This window comes from Nuphar pumila, chromosome 7 (assembly GCF_984573655.1).
Source record: "Nuphar pumila chromosome 7, dmNupPumi1.hap1.1, whole genome shotgun sequence".
Lineage (NCBI taxonomy): Eukaryota > Viridiplantae > Streptophyta > Magnoliopsida > Nymphaeales > Nymphaeaceae > Nuphar > Nuphar pumila.
Window position 1 is genome coordinate 32,583,338 of NC_143255.1, and position 23,900 is coordinate 32,607,237.

At 40.2% G+C, this 23,900-nt stretch overlaps 1 protein-coding gene across 1 annotated transcript; it reads right to left on the reverse strand.

Moving 5' to 3' along the window:
- Nucleotides 1-2,776: 2,776 nt before the first annotated feature.
- Nucleotides 2,777-17,161, reverse strand: LOC149831808 (pectinesterase-like). Its single transcript, XM_090014155.1, has 3 exons — nucleotides 16,440-17,161; nucleotides 4,950-5,319; nucleotides 2,777-3,685 (listed from the first exon to the last, which is right to left on the reverse strand). The coding sequence occupies exons 1-3, from the start codon at nucleotides 17,115-17,117 to the stop codon at nucleotides 2,997-2,999; spliced, it is 1,737 nt and encodes a 578-aa protein (XP_089870281.1). The 5' UTR covers nucleotides 17,118-17,161; the 3' UTR covers nucleotides 2,777-2,996.
- Nucleotides 17,162-23,900: the final 6,739 nt, after the last annotated feature.

Here is a 23,900-nt window from a genome sequence, read left to right on the forward strand (position 1 = left end):
ATGGGAGGAGCAGATTCAGTGATGGGTACTTGGTCCAATCAGCGACAACGGCGCCCCCAGACCAGTCCCCTTCCTTCCAAAGGGGAGGGTGGGTGTTGCTGTCAGTGATTGGACCGACTACCTCGGAAGGTACTCAGTCCGATCACTGTAATATCCCTCCTCTATAGGATGAGAACAAGAAAAACTCAAATGTATTAATATTTGTTTATGGGGATCTAGAAGGGGAAGTTCATATGAGACTTTTACCCAGTTGTCCAGATAAAAACCAAAATCTCAGTGATATGACTATCGGCGACAAGAGGCAATCTCCTAAAGCATGGCGAGTTAACTGCTGCCTTTCTAACAGAGCTTAAAAAAGGCACAACTTCATCCTTATTTGTATGAAAATTCACAAAAGAATGATCAGGGTGTTAATTTATGACGACATTATAATAATGATATAACAAAAATAATCAAAACAAGCATCACCTCCAACATGAATTTGAAATGGACTTAGGTTAGCTAAGATATTTTTTTGGGTTAGAAGTTACTCAATTAAAGTCTGGTTAATGCAGGCTTGGATCAGGAAGCTTTTGTACCAGGTGATGTTTGTCAAGATCGCATTGATGCTCAGCAAGCGAGTTTATTGTCAGATTTAGTAGAGAACCGGCAGATGAACATCCTTGAGGTTGATAGCTTGGTGAGTGCTAATTCCTCTGCAGAGAAGAATTATATGGTGATGACAGTTCTACAGGAGATAATTCAGCTCTTCCTGTATTGAATGAGGAACATCTCACAAGAAACTTGGGAGCGAGACCAAGAAAGATTGTGTTAAAGGCAAAGATGAGAAGAAGAAAGGAAAGGGACAAGCAATAAAGTGGAAATCTCAATATGGATCTTAATTAGATCATGTTTGATTCTAAGTGATGAGATGGTTTTTGAAGTTTGTGATTCTAAGTTCAACTTTACCTAGTGTAACAATTGAAAATGGAGGGGCAGTGTCCAGTCCAAACTAGATAAGTGCCTTGTAAATTATGATTACTTTGATGAGGTTAGTCTATGTAATTATTTATCTATATTGCCCGGTACAAAATTTAGGAAACCTATCACACACTCACACAAGGGGAAATGTTTACGTGGTATGGTTCGGGTTTTGGACCTACGTCCGCAGCCCAAATGATCATCTCTCTTTCACCTTTGAAAGAGGCTCCATTATACAAGGAAGATAATACAGATATTTGTTCAGGTACATAATTGTATTCAAGACAGAAATCTTTAGGATATTTTCTCCCATTGTATTCAAGATAGCAATCTTTAGGATATTTTCTCTCATTGTTGAGTTACCATTTAGTTTCACTTTTGTTTTGGCCTTTTCATTGGATGAGTTTTCTTCATTTAACTGGATACAATCAATATTTCATCTATTAAAAAGAATGAAAAATAACCGTATTGTCCTTAGAAAATGACATGTTTTTCAAAATGTTCCATAATTTGCATTAGTTTGTCCCATGTCCACAATCGTGGATGCCTCGTACCAGTGAACCTCTTGAGGTTCGAGTGCAATCATGAAAATCTTCTTTAAGTAATTAATTGTCAAAGAGGTTCACAAATGTGTGGTGACATTCATACTATATATATATATAGTATGACATTTACGAGCTATCATGTGAATTTCTTTTAAGTATTTGATCGTCAAAGAGGTCTCCAAAATGTATAGTGATATTCACGAACTATCATGTGAATCTCCTTAAGTAACTGATCGTCAAAGAGAACCACAAATATGTGATGACATTTGCATATATATAATACGAGATTCATGCGCTACCATGCGAATCTCTTTTAAGTAACTGATCATCAATGAGGTCCGCAAATGTGCAGTAATATATATATATATATATATATATATATATATATATATATATATATATATATATATATATATATATATATATATATATGGTACAACATTTGTAAACTACCATGCAAATCTTTTTTAAGTAACTGATTGTCAAGGATGTTTGCAAATGCGTGATGACATTTGCATATATATAGGGTGACATTCATGAGCTATCATGTGAATCTCCTTTAAACAACTGATCATCAAGCTAACAACTTAAATGTGCTAGTGAGGAGATCTGAAAATCTAAATAATGAGTCAAAAGATTTTTATGAACATCCTTGATGATCAGTTATTTAAAGAAGATTCACATGATAGCTCGTGAATATCATTATATATATATATATGTGTGTGTGTGTGTAACCATACATTTTCAAGCCTCCTTGATAACCAATTACTTAAAAAAGATTTATATGGTAGCGGCAAATCCTTGTACTATATATATATATATGTATATATATGCGAATGTCATCACACATTTGTAGGCCTTCTGGATGATCAAATCTCATTTCCCCAACATTGTAGAGAATCTGGTAAGATAGCTTGCATTTTTCCTTTGAGAGAGAGAGAGAGCCGAAAGAAGATCAATATTACCACTCATGAAGATCAACAAAATGTTGAACCCATGAACCGAACAAGATAAAACAAGATAGAAAACAAAAAAAATATAAAAAAAAGAAAAAGCTAAAAGAAACTACATACAGATAACAACAGACAACAAAACCAAGCTCAACCAGGATCTATTGGATTAGAAGGAACCACCGATGAGTGAACGTTGATTAGAGGGAAGGAGAGGTCTTTAAGATGCATACTTAGAATCACATATACATCAACCAAAATTTTATGGACAAGATTATTAAGGAGAATCGGAGTTTGACGAAAAATAGCATCATTGAGTGCCATCCAAACAAACCACAGATATGCTTTTATTATAATTACCATGATCAAATACATGATAGGACACCAGGGCATACTGATTAAAGTCCACCTAGATAGAGAGGCATTTTGTAGACAAGATAAGGAACTATATGGCACACAGCCAGAAGTTGCTACATAAACCTACATTTCAGCACTTAAAAAAAAAGTTTCCACACATGGACCTAGCAGCAGCAGCAGCAGCTCAAACTTCTGTTTCCACGGGGAAGCCCGTGGCCTGTACCCAGTCTTTATCATACTCGAGGAACTGACTCACACTGAACTCTGAGGCCTCTTCATAGGTCATGTTGGTGATTGCCCATGACACCCTTCCGCTCGTGTTCGCACCCTCACCCGTGTTGTTGTACTCAGCATAGTACAGTGTGTCGGTGGTTGTGGAGCTATTCCATACAGTCCAGCCAACAGCGCTGACAACCTCACTTAATTCGGACAGAAGGTAGATGACTCTTGAGTAGTTGCGCCACGGGCGGCCTAGGTACGTGTTGTACTCATCCAAGACCGGGATCAGCTCCTCCGTCGCGTTTATTGAGCAATTCTGAAAGACGTAACCGGTGTCTTCGGTATCTTCATCCCTCTTCTGAGCTGTTATCGAGTTAAACTGGCCTTGCAGTGGCTTCCTCACGTAGATGGAGCAATTCTGGATGACCGCAGCTGCATTGCCGAAGATAAAGTCGACGGTCCCATATATTTCGCATTCCCTGAGATACTGCCGATAGCTGTGCAGGTAGAGGGTGTCTTGGTAGCCGGTGGCCTTGACCTTGTAGAATGCACCTAGATCCTTGCTCACACGAAGTGCTGTTGCTTGGTGATTCTCTGCGCCGGCAGTGTTCTCCACTGTCAGATCACGACCAATGAACCCTGATGCTCCTACACCTTCACCCATCAAACTACACTTTAATTAAGAAGCTACATGAATAGACTATATATATATATATAGGGTTCCTTTGGTCTCTTTTTTCGTTAAATCTCATTAGGCTCATTCAAAAATCTTAGTTTAAAGTATTTTTTTGCACGTCTAACACCGTAGATGTGATCTATAGGTTTTGTTTAGTAAGAACGGGCTTTTGGATCACCAGAATCTGACGTGCAAAATCAATAGCTATGAAAGTACCAGCTTTTCCCGGCTCATAAAAACGTGTATTTTTGTTGAAAAAACATGATCAAGGTGTCAATTCTCACTAAATGGATCATGCTAAAGACATCTAACGGTTCAAATCTAACATAAAATACTTAAAACTTATAGGGCAGAATGGAGCAAAACAAGAAATGGAGCGTAATATGTTCAGTTTTCATATATATTTTTCTGTTTGAGAAACCGGACAGCAGTTTCCAAAGGGTTTTGGAGAGTAAAGTGGGATTAGGATTTTGGAGGGACGGTGAAATGGATTTTGTTTTTCGTGTTTCAGGACAAACTGGGGCTTTATTAGATATCAGGTTAATGGGCGGGTCACCTATACCAGATTGACTCGGGCCAGCCTGATGTCTCCTCTCTCCAGTCATGTCATACTATCATCAATAACAGCTGGCACCTTACTTTTTTGTTTTTGTTTTACTGAAGAAACTGCCTCAGGTGTAGAGATCTAGGCGCGCTGGTCTTTGTTAATGTCGGCATAAAACTCCAAGAGCTTACCCCTGGACCCCAAAGAGTCGCCAAGCTTCAGCTTACGCAGGTAGGTGACGCCCATGGAATTTGAACATATGTGGTGATTTTTTGTACTTTTTACTTTGTGTTCATATGTGGTGATTTTTTTATGTAGCACTGTTGTTGATGACCATTCATCTCAACAATTTCTCAAGATAGACACCACACCCATCTCGAGAAATGTGAAGATCGGTGGTTGTCAAGCTGATCGCTGCATATAATATGAATATAATATATATAGTTTATATAACATTAACCTAATCAAAATGATTAGTTTTTTATAGACTTTTCATCATTTTTTCAGTTTGGACTAACAAAAAAAACAAATACTTAAAAAAATACCAATCTTTTAAAAATATTTTAATCATTTTAATAAGTTTGAATGCAGCTAATGTTAAATGCAACCAATCCCATTTGCCCTCTTGCAGGTCCCATTGCTGATGACAGCTTAATTAGTGGACCAAGATGATGATGAGAGGGGATGAAGAAACTTACAGAGAGTGCATGTATAAAATGTAGACATGTTGGCGGTGTTATAGTTGTTTCCTGTGAGTATGGTCTGATCGATCCCATCGCCCACGAACGTGATATTTTTCCTGCTCGAGTTCAAGGTGACAACTTCATCATAGGTTCCTGCTTTGATGTAAATCACGAATCTTGTGGTTTTTGATGGAGCTGCATCAACAGCTTCTTGGATGGTGCTGTAGTTCCCACTTCCATCTTCAGCCACTATCAGATCTGCTGTTATATTAAGTTCTGATTGGAAAAACTTTCGGTCTTCATGTGACAACCATTCCGGAAAACCTTCTTGCAGTTCCAACAAATCTGACACCATTTCTTCTATGATCCCCTCCTCGCTCCTCTTCTGTTCGTTCAGGAATCAAATGATCATTTTGCTCTGACTCCTACTCTTCATGGAGACACTATGCCACAAAGACACACCGACGCTAACACTTTTTTTTTTAAATTTTTAATCAATAGAAAACCAATTATGGATATTTCAATATTAAAAAATATATTTTATTGAAATAATACTTAAAATTTAAAAAAATATTAAAATATAAACAGTACGTGTTAGTGTTAGTGTCAGTGTGCACGTGTCTGAACGTGTCCGCTCGTGTCACCATGGACATGCCACAAAAAATGGCGTGTCATTGTAACATAGTCGAGATGGATTGAATCGATAACTGAAAATGACCCTCTCTCTCTCTCCACCCATAATTAATTAAATTAATGCATAAAACGATGAGTACAGCTGGTTCAGGGGTTCAGTCTGTTCGTCACATTCTATGCGTGACAATTCGGGTCCAATGAGCCCATATTTGATCTAAATTGGATCTAGGCCAAGCCAGACCTTATCCAAATTGATTAAAATCTGAGATTTGACTTAAGATGGGTCAGTGGACCTAATTGACTTGTAGGGCTGTCAATGGATTGGGTTTGTCTGAGGTACCTGAGACAACCAGAACCTAGATATTCAAGTATGGGCAAAACGAGAAAAAAATAAGGCCAACAAAAAATTTAAAAAATACCCTTTGAATTTTGTGAGCTGGGTGTGGGGTTCTACTTTTCGACCCCACATAACCCAAAACTGGGTGCTTATTATTTGGGTTGGTTTGGGCGCACCATGATGGGTCCTATACCTGACCCATTCAGAGCCCTAGATGTGGATCTTAGGCATGCCCTCGTGGGTCGCCATAGCATTTCTCCAATTTAATTTAGTATAATTTTCCTACTAAAATCACTAAGCTAGGCATTGACTCAGTCGACAGTGAGGGTCTGTTTGGGAGTCTGTGACAGGCAGCGTGGTTGGTGACAACATGGGACACGAATCAGTGTATTTCGCAACAACGTCATTGCGTGGATGTCGGAATCAGCCGATTTCTACTGCTTCACCCTCTTGATTTCTCTCCCAAAATCGGGAAACCAAGCAATGGAGATGGAAGGGGGAGTCCTTGAATCCTGGTCACCACTAGGGGTGGCAAAATCTGACCTGACCCGCCAACCCGCTTCTTACCCGGGTTAGGGTTTAGATTAAATGGGTTCGTGTCATAAACGGGTCGACCCGCCTAACCCGTTTATTAAACGGGTCGTGTTCGTGTTAGGGGTATGCCAACCCGTTTGACCAGTTTAATAAACGGGTTAGGCGGGCCGGTCAACCCGTTTACATGAACCCATCAACCCGCAACCCGAGTCCTACCAAATACACGAACACGAATCCTATTATGGTAATCAGGTCCCATCACCAAGACCGGCAGGTTCTTGAGGGAGATTTCGGCCGATGAGAGCCCCCCGTTGGAACCCTAATCCCCCACCCGAAGCTGACAACGACGTGCTTTCTCACCGAAAAGGCGCTCCTCGCGCAGATCTCGACACTAGAGAATAGGTCGTTGATCACGGCAGCAAACAATCCTGATGCCACCGCCGATCCATCGCGCTGCTCGGCCGCGACCACTCCTCCGTTCTCGCAGAACCCTAGCCGGAGACGATCGACCGATCCTCCGCCGTTGTTCTCCTCCAAGAGACCGTTTACCTCCAAACCCTCGCCCGTTTTTCGATCAAAGAAGGCACCGACATCATCGAAGAATCCGATCGACGACGATCTGGCCGTCTTCTTGATAGAGAATTTGTCGGCCCGGGGGTTGAACTAAACAAAGAACTTGGGGTCGCGGCCGTCGCGGAGGAGGTCGAACTCGGCGCTCATGGAGAGCGGGGAGGTAGCGTGGGAGTAGAAGGGGCCGATGTCGGTCTTGACGACGAAGTGGAAGGCGTTGGAGGGGTCGTTGGGGCGGTACGAGAGGCGGACGGAGGGACCGACATCGAAGGCGGTTGCGAGGCTCATGCAGAGCGCGGCGGCGGAATCTCTGGCCGAGACCCCTTTTATTAAACGGGGTAATTACCTGACACAACACGGTTAACCCGTTTAATAAATGGGCCGTGTTCGTGTTTGGCACATCCGACCCGTTTAATAAACGGGTCGTGTTCATGTTGAGGTATGCTGAGCCGTCAACCCGCCAACCCGACCCGATTGCCACCCCTAGTCACCACTCCGTCATGAACTCCCAAACAGAGCCCAAGACTACATCAGGGAAGCAGAACCCAATCAGGTGGAGCCACTTAGTGGAAGAGAGAATCGGGTGCAATATGATTGCACAAAAATTGTGCATTAAGCAAAGAGCTTCCCTAATAAAGAGCGGCCCAGCGTACTGCCCCTCCTACCTCAGCACTTCTAATCATATTCTAAGGGTGCGTTGGTGGAGCCAGCATCAGGTGTGTAAAATAAAAGAACACAGCAAAGAAGCAAAGAAGAAGACTTTACGTGGTTCAGCCAGTATGACTTACATCCACGGTACAACCAGAGAGAATCTTTTTTCATATGAAGAACAAAAAATACAAAGGGCTTAATATAGCCCAGCCATAAGAGGCGATAAGCATAAAGAAAAGGAAAGCTAATCTTTCCAAAAAAGAGAAAAGGAAAGCAGCTCAGGTTGCACAAGGAAAGACAAACTTAACACTCCCCCTCAAGTGGGGAATGTATATCAAAACAACCCCACTTGTTCAAAATGATTTTAAATTGAGCACAACTTAATCCCTTAGTGAGAGCATCGGCAAGCTGATCTTGACTCTTGGTAAATGGAGTACATATTTCTCCTTTTTGAATTTTTTCTCTAATGTAGTGGCAGTCAATCTCGATGTGCTTCGTTCTTTCATGAAAAACTGGATTGGCAACAATATGAATAGCAGACTTGTTATCACAATACATATTTATTGACAATTCAATGCTAACTCCTAATTCAGTGAGAAGAGACTTGGTCCATATCAATTCACAAGTAGTAGAGGCCATTGCACGATATTCGGACTCAGCGCTGGATCTTGAAACCGTGTTTTGTTTTTTGCTTTTCAAACAAGTAATATTTCCTCCAACAAAAATACAATATCCTGTGGTAGACTTTCTGTCTGAAGATCCTGCCCAGTCGGCATCAGAATAGCCTTCAATTTTATGATGGTTATTTTTGGTATAGAGGATACCTTGCCCATGACTACTTTTGATGTATCTGAGAATACGATCAATAGCGTTGACATGGCATGGCTTTGGATCATGCATGTATTGGCTAATAACGCTGACAACATAAGCAAGATCAGGTCTTGTCATAGTAAGATATATAAGCTTTCCTACCAGCCTCTGAAATTGTTCAACATCTCTTTTTGAAAGACTTTCTTCATCAGTATCAAACCTAACATTAGTCTCAATAGGAGTATTGGCAGGCTTAGATCCAGTTTTACCTGTTTCTTTGAGAAGATCCAAGGCATATTTTCTTTGAGATAGAAAGATTCCCTTTTTTGAGTAGGCAACTTCTATTCCAAGAAAGTAGCTCAATTTTCCTAAGTCTTTAATATCAAAGGCTTCATGAAGGTACCTCTTGGTATTGAGAATTTCATCCTCATCATTTCCTGTTATTATAATATCATCAACATATACCAATACAACAGTGAGATTGTGACGATTTTTAAGAACAAAGAGAGAATTATCAGAAATACACCTTTTGAAACCTTTTTTCTCAAGAGCAAGACTGAGTTTAAGATACCAAGCTCGTGGAGATTGTTTTAACCCATAGATAGCCTTTTTTAATTTGCAAGCAAGTTCTGGATTTCCTTCTTGGGGGTGTCTAGGAGGTAACTGCATATAAACTTCTTCTTCTAGATCTCCTTGAAGAAAAACATTTTTAACATCAAGCCGAAACATTTTCCAATTATAATTGCAAGCCACAGACAAAAGAATCCGAAGACTATTCATTTTAGCCACTGGGGCAAACATTTCTTCATAATCAACACCATAAGTTTGAGTAAATCCCTTGGCTACAAGGCGAGCCTTAAAGCGCTCTATAGTACCATCACTCTTATATTTTGTTTTATATACCCATCGACATCCTACAGCCTTTTTATCTTTGGGTAGCTTGCCGATTTCCCAAGTTTCATTTTTATTCAAGGCATATAATTCTTCCATCATAGCTTTAATCCAAACATCTTGACTTTTTGCCTCATTAAAAGTGCTAGGTTCTTGCACAATAGAACTAAGAAAAGCAACATACCTTTTTGAGAGATTGTTGTAGCCAATGCATTTTTCAATAGGATGCTCAGTTGTCATGTAAGTGACAAAATCTCTAAGATAGCTTGGTGGCCTAATAGTCCTCTCAGATCTTCTTATAGATTGCTCCTCTGACTGATTTAATGAGTCACTTGGCTGGGTGGCTTGGATATCACTTGGCTGAGTATGAGTTATAGCTTCAGTGTTGCTAGCTTCAACAGATATCACATCATCAAAAGAGCTAACATTAGGAAGGACAATAGAATCAAATATATTTTTCTCCCCCTGATGAAGATTTTTGGTTTCATCAAAGTTTTCTGAAAAATAGGGAGAAACTTCATCAAAACTAACATCTCTAGAGATATATAAACGACTATGAGTAACATCATAGCATTTATATCCTTTCTTGGACGAAGAATATCCTAAAAACATGCACTTAATAGCACGAGGAGTCAATTTGTCCTTTTCATATGGGCTGGTGGATACAAACACAGAACAACCAAAAGTCTTAAGATGACTAAGACTCAATTTCCTTCCTTTGAGAATTTCCATCGGAGATTTTCCATTAAGACGTTTACTAGGGATCCTGTTGATTAGATAACATGCAGTAAGAACAACATCACTCCAGTAGTATTTAGGAACATTCATTTGAAAAAGTAAGGCTCGAGTTTTTTCCAACAAATGCCTATTTTTCCGTTCGGCGACTCCATTTTGTTGAGGTGTCCCAACACAAGAAAATTGATGGTCAATACCATTTTCTTTTGCAAAAAACTCAAAGAACTGATTTTTAAATTCAGTTCCATTATCAGACCGAATAGCTTTAATCTTGGCCCCATATTGAGTCTCAACAAACCTGTAAAACTCCCTGAATTTAGAAAGCACTTCATTTTTGGTTTTCAACAAGAAAATCCAAGTAAGTTTGGAGAAATCATCTATAAAAGTGACGTAGTATCGAAAACCAGAATATGAATCAATAGGGGCTGGTCCCCACACATCAGAATGAATCAATTCAAACATGCAAGAAGAAACAGTCTCTAAAGTAGAAAAAGGACGACGTGATAATTTTGCAAGTCTACAAATATCACAATTATTGCAATCAAACTTATAACCAAAAAATAAGCTTTCAAGAGCATAATTGGATGGATGTCCAAGACGAAGATGCCATAATTTACTCTCTTCTCCCCTTGACATGAACGCTCTACAGTTTTGCTCAAGAATATAAAGCCCATGAACTTTTTTTCCTTCACCAATCGTCCTCCTCGTCTTGCGGTTCTGAAATAAAACATTAGTTGAAGAAAAGGTGACAGTACAATCGAAGTCTTCAACTATTCTGGCAACAGACAACAAGTTTGATGTAAACTGAGGAATGTAAAGAACTTTGGAAATAGTCTGATTGTTAAAAAAGTGGATTTTTCCAATCCCTTCCACTTGAATGACTTTTCCATTGGCAACAGTAACAAGTCTCTTTCCATGATCATAACTGAAATCTTCAAGAAGAGAAACATTTTTTGCAATATGTTATGAAGCTCCACTATCAATTATCCAGGTGTCATAAGAGTTAGAAGGCATACCTTTATTTGTAGAGCTTATGGCAGAATGGGAGAAAGCAGTTCCGGTCTGACCATCTTTTAGAGATTGGAGAATATCAAAGATCTTGTTTAAAGACCGAGTGTTATCAGATCTTTGTTCTATAGCAGCATGCACCAGTTTTTGCTTTTCAGTGCCAGGTCGACCATGAAGAACCCAACATCTCTCACGAGAGTGTCCCTTTTTTTTGCAATGAGTGCAAAACCATTTCTTGTTTTTAGCCTTTCCACGATCATCAAGAGTTTTCAAGGCTTCTGTTTTACACTGAAGGCAGTTTTATCAGAAGTTTCAATCCTGCTGACATGGTTCATAACCTTCCTTCTTGATTCTTCTCTCATAAGAGTAGCAAAGACAAAGTTTAATGAAGGAAGCTCAGAATTCATAAGGATCTGGCTTCTCATTTGTTCAAAATCAGATCCAAGGCCAGCGAGTAATTGAAAAATGCGTTCTTGCTCTTTGGCTTTATGGAGAAGCCTAAGATCAGTGATAGTGGGAGAATAGGAGTCCAATTCATCCCACTTCATACGCATTTTACTAAAGTACTCACTAAGAGGAAGATCACCCTTTTTTAAATCATGTATGTCTTGAGATAATTGATATATTCAGGCAATATTATATTGTTCTCCATACAATTCACTAGCTGACCGCCAAACATCTTCAGCAGTATTAAGAAACAAAAAACCTTCAGCAATTTTTGGTTCCATAGAGTTAAGTAACCATGACATAACTAAGTCATTATTGGATTTCCATTCATCATATTTTGAATCTAAGGTACCAGGATTAGTGATCTTCCCGTTTATAAAGCCAAGTTTAGATTTGCCACTCAAATAGAGTGAAACGGCTTTAGACCAAGCAATGTAGTTTGTCCCATTCAATAATATAGAAGTGATTTTGGAGCTAGGGCTGACCTGTTCGTGCACAAAAACAGTTGTGCTGGATGAAGACTGACTAGGATTTTCATAGTGTCGATCCGCCATGATAACAAGAATGACAATCCCTCTAACTAATCTGACAAGCTTCAGCCCTTCTAACTGATCTGATAAATTCCAGCAATATGAACACACTATTCGGACAATACTGGTAGCAAAAAAACACAGGCGACTATTCTTGGATATGCAGCAGCGAACTCCGAAGAGGCAAACACAAACAGGGAATGCAGCAGCTACTCTGGCTGGAAGCATCAATCAGAAATCTGCAGAGATCTTTTGAAACACAAAAGAAGTGTGACTGCCTTCTCTCATTCAGCAACCTGTAATCAGATCTGGGTGCAGGAAGGCATCAACAATCAACAAAAAAAAACCCGCAGAAGTGTCTGCTATCATATCCGGATGCTGGAAGGTGTCGGCTATCAAATCCGAACACTGAAAGTCTCCACAATGATGATCTGGAATAGTAGCAGATCACCCAAACATGCAGGAATCCTGAGAGCTTTGATACCATGTAAAATAAAAGAACACAGCAAAGAAGCAAAGAAGAAGACTTTACGTGGTTCAGCCAGTATGGCTTACATCCACGGTACAACCAGAGAGAATCCTTTTTCATATGAAGAACAACAAATACAAAGGGCTTAATATAGCCCAGCCATAAGAGCCGATAAGCATAAAGAAAAGGAAAGCTAATCTTTCCAAAAAAGAGAAAAGGAAAGCAGCTCAGGTTGCACAAGGAAAGACAAACTTAACAAGGTGCCATTACATGACACACTTTGAGTATGCCAGTTGAGGGCAGCCAGGTGCATAGACACACTCAAACTGTGCCATCTGATGGCACCTGATCCTGGTTCGCATTAGTGTAATGTGGACGGGTACTCGATGCTGCAATCTATGCAGAGTGTCCTTCCACGGTAAATAAATCGGGCCAACCCCTCATGGGAATAGTTTTCGTGACATGCAAACGGGCATTAAAAGATACAAAGGGCTAAACAGAAACCGTCACAAAAGAAACTAGGGGCAATGGCGAGCTCTTTCTTTGTTTTTTTATTGTTGATGATTCTCCGGTGTTAAAACCGTAAACTGTTGAGGTATACTATTAGAAATATCAGCATGGCGTGGACAAGAACTGCTTGTCCTATTAGGGTGTGTTTGAATGCGGAGGATGCCACTGACGCGTGGGATGCGCCCGCATTCAAACAGGGGACGAGGAACGTGCGCCCCTGCATCCCTGGTACGCCGAAACGGCATAACACCCCGCCTGGAACAGAGAAGACAGAGACGTTATTCACAGCAAAAAAATAACAAACTCAAGAGGGGAGGGTATGCCCCCACTCTCTCTCTCTCTCTGTATGTGGGTAAGGGGAATCAGAAATGTAAACCATAAAATGAAGGTGGTGATGAAGAACAATTTTAGGGCTAAACATTGAGGATTTTGAATTATTTGTGTTTTTGATGCATTTTAAGGTTTGATTGTGAATGACATGCGTTTTTGTTCAGATTAAAGTTAAAAGTAGGTATAAAATTAGGCTTTGGCTATTTCTAATGGAATTTGACTGATTTTAGGGTTCAAATCTAGGGTTTTTGCATATTTTTTAATGGATTATTTTATAGTTTATTTTATGCTTTTTTTATTTATGGTTTATTTTTTTTACAGTTTAAGGTTTTATATGGTTTATTTTTCTTACAGTTTAAGGTTTTATGGTTTATTTTTTCTTTAATTTTATCACTTATTTTTCTTGTAGCTTAGGGTTTTATGGTTTTTGCATTGGAATATCAAACAATATGATTTTTTTTCTTTCAAATTACCCAAAAGTTACATATTTTTTGATACTTGGATTCAGTTTGAGATCCATATCTGGGGCTAAGATCCATACTTTTTTGATAAATTTTTATAATTAGATTCAATATGATACCGATTAAAGCATTTATATATAAAAAATGTCAATTCTTATTTTTTTTAAATTACCCAAAATTTTAAACATTTTTTGGTATTTGGATCTAACCTGAAATCTATATTTGAAGCTAAAATCCATAATCAGTGTTGTGAAAAGCATTGAGGCGTAGCGAGGCGCTCCACCAAAAGTCAAGGCGAGACGTAAAGTGTAAGCCTCAAATAATTTTTTAAAAAACTTTAAAAAAAAATCTAAAAATCTAAAAAAATAAAGAAATGCTTTATTGATGAAATAACAACCAATAAAAAATAAAAAATCTTAAATAAGTACTAACATATAAAAGTAAAGATAACTAAAAAAATATGAGATTAACAAAAAAAAGTTAAAATATACTAAGAAACTGATTACATAACTGAAATAACTAAAAAATATATGAGATTAACCTACAAAAGTTAAAATATATGAGATTATTCTAAAAAATATGAAATTAACATATAAAAGTAACTAAAAAAATGATTACATAATAGAAAAATAAATGAGATTAACCAACAAAAGATAAAATATACTATGAAACCGATTACATAACTGAAAAATATATGAGATTAACCTACAAAAGTTAAAATATATGAGATTATTCTAAAAAATATGAGATTAACATATAAAAGTAACTAAAAAACTAATTATATAACTAAAAAATATATGATATTAACCAACAAAAGTTAAAATATACTAAGAAACTGATTACATAACTAAAATAACTGAAAAATATATGAGATTAACCTATAAAAGTTAAAATATATCAAATTATTCTAAAAAATATGAGATTAACATATAAAAGTAACTAAAAAAATGATTACATAAATGGAAAATATATGAGACTAACCAACAAAAAATAAAATATACTAAGAAACTGATTGAAATAACTAAAAAATATATGAGATTAACCAACATAAGTTAAAATATATGAGATTATTCTAAAAAATATGAGATTAATATATAAAAGTAACTAAAAAACTGATTACATAACTGGAAAATATATGAGATTAACCAACAAAAGTTAAAATATACTAAGAAACTGATTACATAATTGAAATAAGTGAGATTAACCTACAAAAGTTAAAATATATGAGATTATTCTAAAAAACATGAGATTTACATATAAAAGTAACTAAAAACTGATTACATAACTGAAAAATATATGAGATTAACCAACAAAAGTTAAAATATACTAAAAAACTGATTATATAACTCAAATAACTGAAAAACATACGAGATTAACCTATAAAAGTTAAAATATATGAGATTATTATAAAAAATATGAGATTAACATATAAAAGTAACTAAAAAACTGATTACATAACTGAAAAATATATGAGATTAACCAACAAAAGTTAAAATATATTAAGAAACTAATATTACATAACTAAAATAACTGAAAAATATACGAGATTAACAAACAAAAGTTAAAATATAGTAATATAGTAAGAAACTGATTACATAAATGAAATAATTGAAAATATGTGAGATTAACCTACAAAAATCTTGTTGATCATGTCTCAAAATTCTTATTGTAAAAATTTGTTTTTTTTTGTTTCAGGCTTGCGCCTTGAGGCACAGAGGGCCGCGCCTCAAAGCACATTTTTTGATAACAATGTCCATAATAAACATGTTAAAACACCCGTATGGTGGGGGTGAATTGGACCGTATGATTCAAAATAAAGCTATCCAACCCATTATCCTTATGTATCCAAGTTGTCTGCACACCAAGCAATTAAACACCAAACACAATGAACACGTGTCCTTGTCCAATAGAATGCTGAACAAGTACATTTGTTGTTGTTGTGAAAAAACTTCTGTTCAGCTTTAACAAGCAATCAATCAGACCCTTATCTATATCCATTTATAAAGTCTTTGCTCTTTCTCTCTCACCAAATACACACAGATACACGTAACGAGGCCAAATCAGGGAAATCACGTTGCAGCTGCACCATACTGCCACCCAGCCGATCAAGTGCAAAGACGCTTTTGGTATGCTGTGCATGTGCAACTGATCACCTACCGCCTGTTGATGGGCCCCACAGATCACAGGCTGTATCTCAAAGATGATGGGTGATCAGGTATTGACAGTATACTAAAAGTGTGCAATGCCATTGCACTTGACCCTCATAGCTCACTTTGGTCAAGTGCAGTTTTGCACATGCACTTGCACCTATATCCTTCAGCGAAAAAACAGACATGCTCACATACATGAAAACTTAGGGTGTGTTTTATATGCAGGGACCGACCGACCGGTCTCCCTTCCTGCGCACTATCCTGCCTTTGATGCACAGGGCGTGCGGCGTTCAGGACAGGACAAAGCGCGTCCTATGCAACGCTTTATAAAGCGTCTGCACAGAATTAATGCTCCGATTCGCACCCTGTAGGGGTGCGGCGGCTGGCAAGTCCAGGACAAACGCCATGTGTTGTTCTATGGAAATTCGGGCTTACTGACCTCATTTAAAATGCGACCAGAAACATGGGCATCATCACTGTTACCATAGGGCTGGTTTAACACACCCTTAGCCTCCTCTGTCAGCTTCTTTACCACGGCCAAGCCAGAGCTCACAAGCCTCACCGTGCCATCCAACCTCTGCCTCATGTAGTAACTAAAACTCGTACCAACCTCATCACTCTCCTCCAAGCAAGTCAGGTGGTTTGTCTTCACAGCACTGAGCAACATGTTCACGTACCTCCCCTTGGAGTAGGCCTCTCTCCCCTCCCCACCTAGCCATCTTAAGTTCTTGCTCACCTCTTGCACTGCCTCCAAGCTATCCTCGAGGAAGTGAGCACAGTCTATGGTTATAACCTCCTCTCTTAAGCTCATCTCCCTTCCAAGACGAAATCTTGGAATCCAAGCACGAGAACGATCGATCGATCTCTCGATCGAACGGGCTAACAGATCGATCAGATCGGCTTTGGTCTTGGGGTTGCGGTTTGCCGAGACCTTCCAAAGTGTTGAGAAGCAGGAGTTTGGGTCGGCAGCATACTCACACGAGGATTTGATCAGGGAAGTGGTGGATGGGTGTTCCTCCTTGGCATATGATAAGCATGAAATGGCCAAGAAAGTAAATATGACTAGGAGGACAATGGGAGGGTTAAGCCTAGGAGATGGAGAGAATTTGTGAGTCATGGTAGAAGGTTATGTATGAACCAGAAGAAAATGAATTGAGGGGAAGAAGTACAGAGCAGATGAGGTGGTAGGTTCTTATAGAGGAAGAGAGAATCCAAGATCTATGTAAAAACACACAACTGCAAGCTGTGTAGACAAGTTAATTTTTTTCTTATTCGTTTTTGTTTTTTCTTTTTTTGGCATCTTCTTTCGTTCGTGGGTTAATTTTCTCTTCAAGGACCACTAAATATGTTTCAAGAATATACTGAAAAATGTGTACGTAATGACTATCCTAGAGCAGATTAAATGATCTGCCAAATCACTTTAAAAAAATGATCTGAAACCATTGCTTTAATCTAGGGGTGGCAAAATCTGACCCGACCCGCCAACCCGCTTCTTAGCCTGGTTAGGGTTTGGCTTAAACGGGTTTGTGTCGTAAACAGGTCGACCCTCCTAACCCGTTTATTAAACGGGTCATATTCGTATTAAGGGTATGCCAACCCGCCAACCCGTTTGACCCGTTTAATAAACGGGTTAGGCAGGCGGGTCAACCCGTTTACATAAACCCGTCAACCCGCAACCCATTTATATATATATATATAATTAACTTATTTAACCCTAATTCCTAACGGGTCGGGTCAACCCGTTTACATGAACCCGTCAACCCGCAACCCGAGACCTCTCCTCTCCAGTGGTGGTGTGCGCCTGTGCGGTTATCGTGTCTATGTTATCGGGTCGACCCATTTAATAAACGGGTCACCGTGTCGTGTAGTCGCATCGACCCGACCTGTTTATTAACTGGGTTAACCGTGTCATGTCGGGTTACCTGTTTAATAAATGGGTCGTATTTGTGTTTGCCACAACTGATCCGTTTAACAAACGGGTCGTGTTAGAGTTGAAATATTCTGACCCACCAACCAGCCGACCCTACCCAATTGCCACCCCTACATTAATCCCATGGCACCTTATGCAAGTTGTAGAGCCTACCAAAAACTTAATGATGACATCATCATTGACAGTCATTATGAGGACAATTGATAGCCACGAACAGTGTGGATGTCAAATCACTTTTGGAAATTGATTTGGCAGATCACCTGATCTGCTCTGTAAAAAGTTGTGAAGAAAAAGGAGGATACTCCATAAATTTTGTCATCCCGGCCTACATTATTGGCATTATTAAAGGGGGAAGTCTTGGATTAGTTAAGACAAATGAGTTCATTGCACCCGTACGCTTCGGCGCTATCGGATCCGCTTGTTCCCTATGTCATCCCTATCTTTGTACCCCTCCTTGGGAATTCATTTGATGCAAGTTGTTGGACTCAGATGCGATTTACATCATTTGGTCTTCAATTTAAGAAAAATGAGTTCACTGCACCCGTATGCTTCGGCGCTGTGTTATCCAAATGGGATCTGCTTGTCCCCTATGTCATCCCTATCTTCGTACCCCTCCTTGGGATTTCATTTGATGCAAGTTGTTAGACTCCTCAGATCATGTGGTCCACAGATCAACATTTAAATCTGCGAAACCCCACTTGTATATAGGAATTTTGGTGAGTAAAAAAGCAACTGATGACAAGATACACAATTGTCTGATTTTAAAAACTCATATTTTTCTGTTGAAAAAATGAGATCTAAGGGTTGATTCTTATTAAATCCACTATGCTGAATCCATCTATAGGGTCAGATTTGATCAAAACAAATTGCATCATAATATTTATGAGTAGTATGAATATGGGAGATGACGTAGGGGATGAGTGGAACTGAATTCGTTATCTGAGGATCTCTTATGTGAAACAGCCAATCACAAAACTGCATTTTGAGTGGGGCCTCCATTCTTTTGCTTGAGACCCATGAAATGCTGTCATTGATTGGTTCATGGCATATAAGCCATCAGTTAAGTGATCCCTAGATCCCTTCTAGGTAAGGGGTGCCCTTCAGGGTGTCCCTTGGATACCGTCCATTCAGGGGCACTTAATTGCACAGACAGAAATGTGTAGAACAGTCCTGTCTGAACTCTACTCATTGGGCACAGAGGTGTCTTGGATAAGTGGAGTTTTTGTCTAAAGTGTTCTGCTCCTTTTTCTTTAATATATATATTTTTACTTTTTTGGTTTTCCTTGCAGGTATTCTGGACACCACTGCTCTAGGGGGTGGGGTGGAACATCGCAGGACATAAAAGGAGTCTTGCTGGATGCACAGGATGCCTTATTCAAAGCGTCACATGTGTCTGATGTTTGCATTGGGAGTGGACAACAGCGACCTATGGACACTGCTGTCTGCACAATCAAACGCCCCCTCAATGAACATCACCAAACAAATATAATTTTTGCTTTCCTTTTATGTGTGCGCTCATTGTGCCGTAGATGCCATTGACCGCGAGCATCAATGGCTCTAAATTTTGTTTTTAGGGCTCATCTGACATGTACAGATCCATGTATGCCATTGAAAGCTAGGTCCATTAAAAAAAACTCAATATCTTGAAAACTAGTTGATGAAACAGCTAGCAAATTGCAGTAAACGCCAGGAGAGTTTGCGTTCCCGCACCTGTGACATCTTTTAGAGCTCATGTATCTTGGATATTTGGTGGACCTTAGATCACCTCCCCACACCCATTTCCATCGCATTGAATGTAATGTCTCAACACAGGGTACCATGCAAAACGAGGCACAGTCGGCTTTCAGTTTGTCCTCAGTGATATTTGGTGGTGACCATGTTAATGCCACTTTTTCCATGACCTTTTGGACCACCTTGTGGTCCGGTAAATCAGTTCCACTCATCCCCAAAGTCATCTCTATCTTCTTACCCTTCCTTGGGATTCCATTGATGCAAATTGTTTTGATCATGCCGAAGTTCATAGAATTAAACTATATTATGGGTTTTAGTGAAGATTGACATTTAAATCACCGAAATCCGATTTGTATGCAAGGTTTTTTTGGCGATTCAAAAATCAATGGTTGAAAAAACACAAAATTTTGTGACTTAATTAAATAGTTACATTTTCTCATCAAAAAATTCAAGTATTGATTCCTGTTAAATAAACCATGCTGATTCCATCCATAAGGTCAGATTTGATAAAAACAACTAGAATGATAAGATTTAAGAGGGGTATGAAGATGGGAAATGGCATGGGATGAGCGAAACCCAACTGATGGTGCATTAGTTTTTTTGATATTCAAGCTGGAAGTTTAAAGGCTCCGTACGTATACTTACAGTAGACATGTCCTACTATGGTGAGATCTGGTGCACCCTTCCTGTGCTGCATTCATACGAGAAACCCAACCTCTGTTATTTGAATACCCAGAATTTGTGGCCTGTACCATGCATCATTTGAATCAAATCTTTTAGGATCCAAATTTCTAAAAACAAAAGCTCCTCGTGACGTTGAATGACACCTATTGCCAAATGATGGCCAGTGGCATCCTGCATAGCAATTGTGTGGGATAGAAGTTGAAGGTCAATGACATCGTTGGGAGGGGAATCCAACGATTATGAATAACATTATATATGTTCCCTTGCGACTTACAGTGTACAGTTGCGCTTAGAGTCTGTTTTGATTTTGTTGAGTCTGATATAAGCTGCCCGGTTCAGGTGAATCAATACCCCGAAGGGACAGCCCGTATACTTGAACTGTAATGGCCTGCAGGCAAAATTGTGAATGAAGTAATGCGTTGAGCTTTCTTTTGTTCACCCTCGTTGTGATTGCTTCTTGTGATTGCAATTTCTCTCCCTCTATTCTCTCTTGCTCTCTTGCACTCTGATTCCAAGCTTCCGCGATCGGCAAGCGAGCTGATGAGTAGGCTTGCGGCAGTGAGGAAGGACCGTCGCGCCACGCTGGCCCATTAAAGGAAATAGGCCCGTGACAAGTGGTACCAGAGTCCGTTCTCGTGCTGGGGAAGGGACTCCAGAGTCGGTGTCGACAGACACGCCGACAGGCTGCGATTTCTGAGCAAGACATCGTGGCGCCTTCTCAAAACTTGCGCAACACCAAAGGCAAGGCAGTTGCTGAAGCTGAGGAGATGGGTTCACCTCGGGGCCAAGAAGAGTTGGCTGCAACTGTTAACAAGCTGGTGGAAGAGGTGACTTCTCATGATGAAGCGATTTCACGCGCATGTGAATCATTCAATGGACTGAATGATGTGGTGGCGAGCCTGCAAGAGCAGATAACCTTATTAATGGGGCAGGTCACTTCGTTGACGACTACAGTGCCCGACTTGCAGTCTGAAGTAAGGGAGCTTCAGCTGAAGAACCGCACGTTGCAGCGGATGGTGACCCTAAATGGCGGAGAGACCATCAAGGATTGATGTGCCAAGACCCGCAAAATTCAATGGTTCTCGCGACAACAAGGCCATTGAGAACTTCTTGTTCCAAGTAGAAGACTACTTGAATATCCAGAATGTGACCCTCGAAGATTTGAAGATTAAGGCTGCAGCAACCTTACTTGATGGGGATGCTATCGCTTGGTGGAGGCGGAAGCGCAATGACATGGAGAGGGGTCAATGTATGATTGATACCTTTGATGACTTCAAAATGGAGTTGCGCAACTACTTCATGCCAAGAAATGCGCAGAGGTAGGCTTATCGGATGGTTCGTGAGCTCAAACACACTGGTTCGTTGCAAGACTATGTCAGAACGTTCCAGAAGCTTATGATGGAGATATCTAACATGCCAGAAGACGACATGCTCAACTGGTTCATTGTGGGGCTTCAGCCATGGGCACAGTCTGAAGTGGAAATGAGCAACCCTCGTATTTTGGAAGATGCATATGTGGCGGTCGAGCGCTTAGTTGACACTCAGCGCAAGCCTTTCATCCCATCAACTAAAGTTGGGAAGAAGCCTGACCACGAAGGCAAAAAGGATGGGCAACACAATGATAAAGGTGAGGTGTCGACACGCCATCAATCCGAAAAGAAACAGAACTTTACGAAGGATAACAATAGCAACAAGGGTGCGGTTGTGACATGTTGGTTCTGCGGCGATAGACATATCGCCAAGCAGTGCCCAAAGCGCCTTGTAAAGGACGACGGGCAAGCCAATGCTGCACGGGAAGAATGCAGTGATACTGAATGCAGTGACACTGAGACAATGCAACCAAGGATGGGGGCCATGCGATCGATTAACGTAGCTAGAAGTTACACAGCTAAGAACATATATGTCAGTAAGGAACTTATGTATGTAGAAGTCATTATGAATGGAAAGTCTACTTCAGCAATGGTAGACTCGGGGGCCACACACAACTTTGTCTCACAAGTAGAGGCAGAGCGGTTGGGCTTGAAAACTGGGCCAAAGCAGAGGACTATCAAAACAGTAAACTCTGAGGCCAAGCCCATCCTTGGTGAAGAAACAGATGTGGCTACTCAAGTGGGGAGTTGGGTTGACAAAGCCAACTTCTCTGTGGTGCCCCAGGACGATTTCAAGGTGATTCTCGGTATGGAGTTTCTGCGAAGCTAGAATGTTATGATGCTGCCAAAGTTTAACACGTTGACGATCATGGGGTCAGACCTATCACACACAGTGCAGTGCCTTACGCAGAAAGGCAAGTCTTCCGTGTTATCGGCAATGCAACTGAAGACGGGTGTTAAGCATGGGGAACAAACATTCTTAGTTGCAGTGCGTGCAGATGAAGGGAAGGTAGAAGCAACAGTGCCGCCGACCCTAGCCCCACTATTGGAGGAGTTTCGGGGGGTGATGCCCCCGGAATTGCCAAAGCGTCTTCCGCAAAGACGTGAGGTCGACCACATGATTGAGTTGACCCCGGGAGGGAAGCCTCCTGCAATGGTTCCATACCGTATGGGGCCAACTGAGCTAAAGGAGTTGCGCAGGCAGCTAGACGAGATGTTGGACGCAGACATTGTTCGTCCATCAAAAGCCCCATTTGGTGCCCCAGTTCTTTTCCAGATGAAACATGATGACTCTAAACGATTATGTGTGGATTACCGTGCTTTGAACAAGGTCACAGTGAAGAACAAGTACCCATTGTCATTGATAGCGGACTTGTTTGATAAGCTAGGCAGTGCCCGTATCTTTTCCAAGTTAGATCTGCGATCGGGTTACTGGCAGGTGAGGATTGCCGAAGGTGATGAGCCGAAAACAACTTGTGTCACCCGCTATGGTGCTTACGAATTTCTAGTAATGCCATTCGGGTTGACAAATGCTCCAACTACGTTCACGACTTTAATGAACCAGATCTTCTACCCTTACTTAGATAAGTTTGTGGTAGTCTACCTGGATGATATCGTGATCTACAACAGTAACATGGAGGAACATGTCGGGCACTTGCGAACAGTGTTTCAGGTGCTGAAGGAGAATGGCCTTTGTGTCAAACGAGAGAAGTGTCTCTTCGGGCAGGAGGAAATCTGCTTCCTTGGCCACGTTGTGGGGCGTGGTGTGTTGCGTATGGATGGGCAGAAGATAAGGGCCATCCAAGAATGGGTTCCGCCAAACAAAGTTCCAAAATTGCGGTTATTACTCGATTTGGCAAACTATTATCGGTGTTTCATCGAAGGTTATTCCCTCATTGCTGCGCCCCTCACAGATTTGTTAAGGAAAAATTGAGTATGGCTCTGGACAGGAGCGTGCCAAGATGCCTTCGATGGCTTGAAGAAAGCCTTAGTGAGAGAGCCAGTGCTGCGACTGCCTGATCATTCGAGACCCTTTGAAGTCCACACGGATGCCTCAGACTTTGCCATTGGCGAAGTTATTATGCAAGATGGTCATCCGATCGTATATGAGAGTTGCAAGCTGAAAGATACAGAGAGACGTTACACAGTGCATGAACGTGAGATGACCGCCATTGTGTATTGCCTT

Coding starts and splice junctions, on each gene's coding strand:
- LOC149831808 (XM_090014155.1), bottom strand. CDS start 17,117: ATGACTCACAAATTCTCTCCATCTCCTAGGCTTAACCCTCCCATTGTC. Junction 5,320..16,439: donor CTGGTCGCATTTTAAATGAG/GTCAGTAAGCCC, acceptor CTGAACGAACAG/AAGAGGAGCGAGGAGGGGAT. Junction 3,686..4,949: donor ATTTTATACATGCACTCTCT/GTAAGTTTCTTC, acceptor TGATGGGTGAAG/GTGTAGGAGCATCAGGGTTC.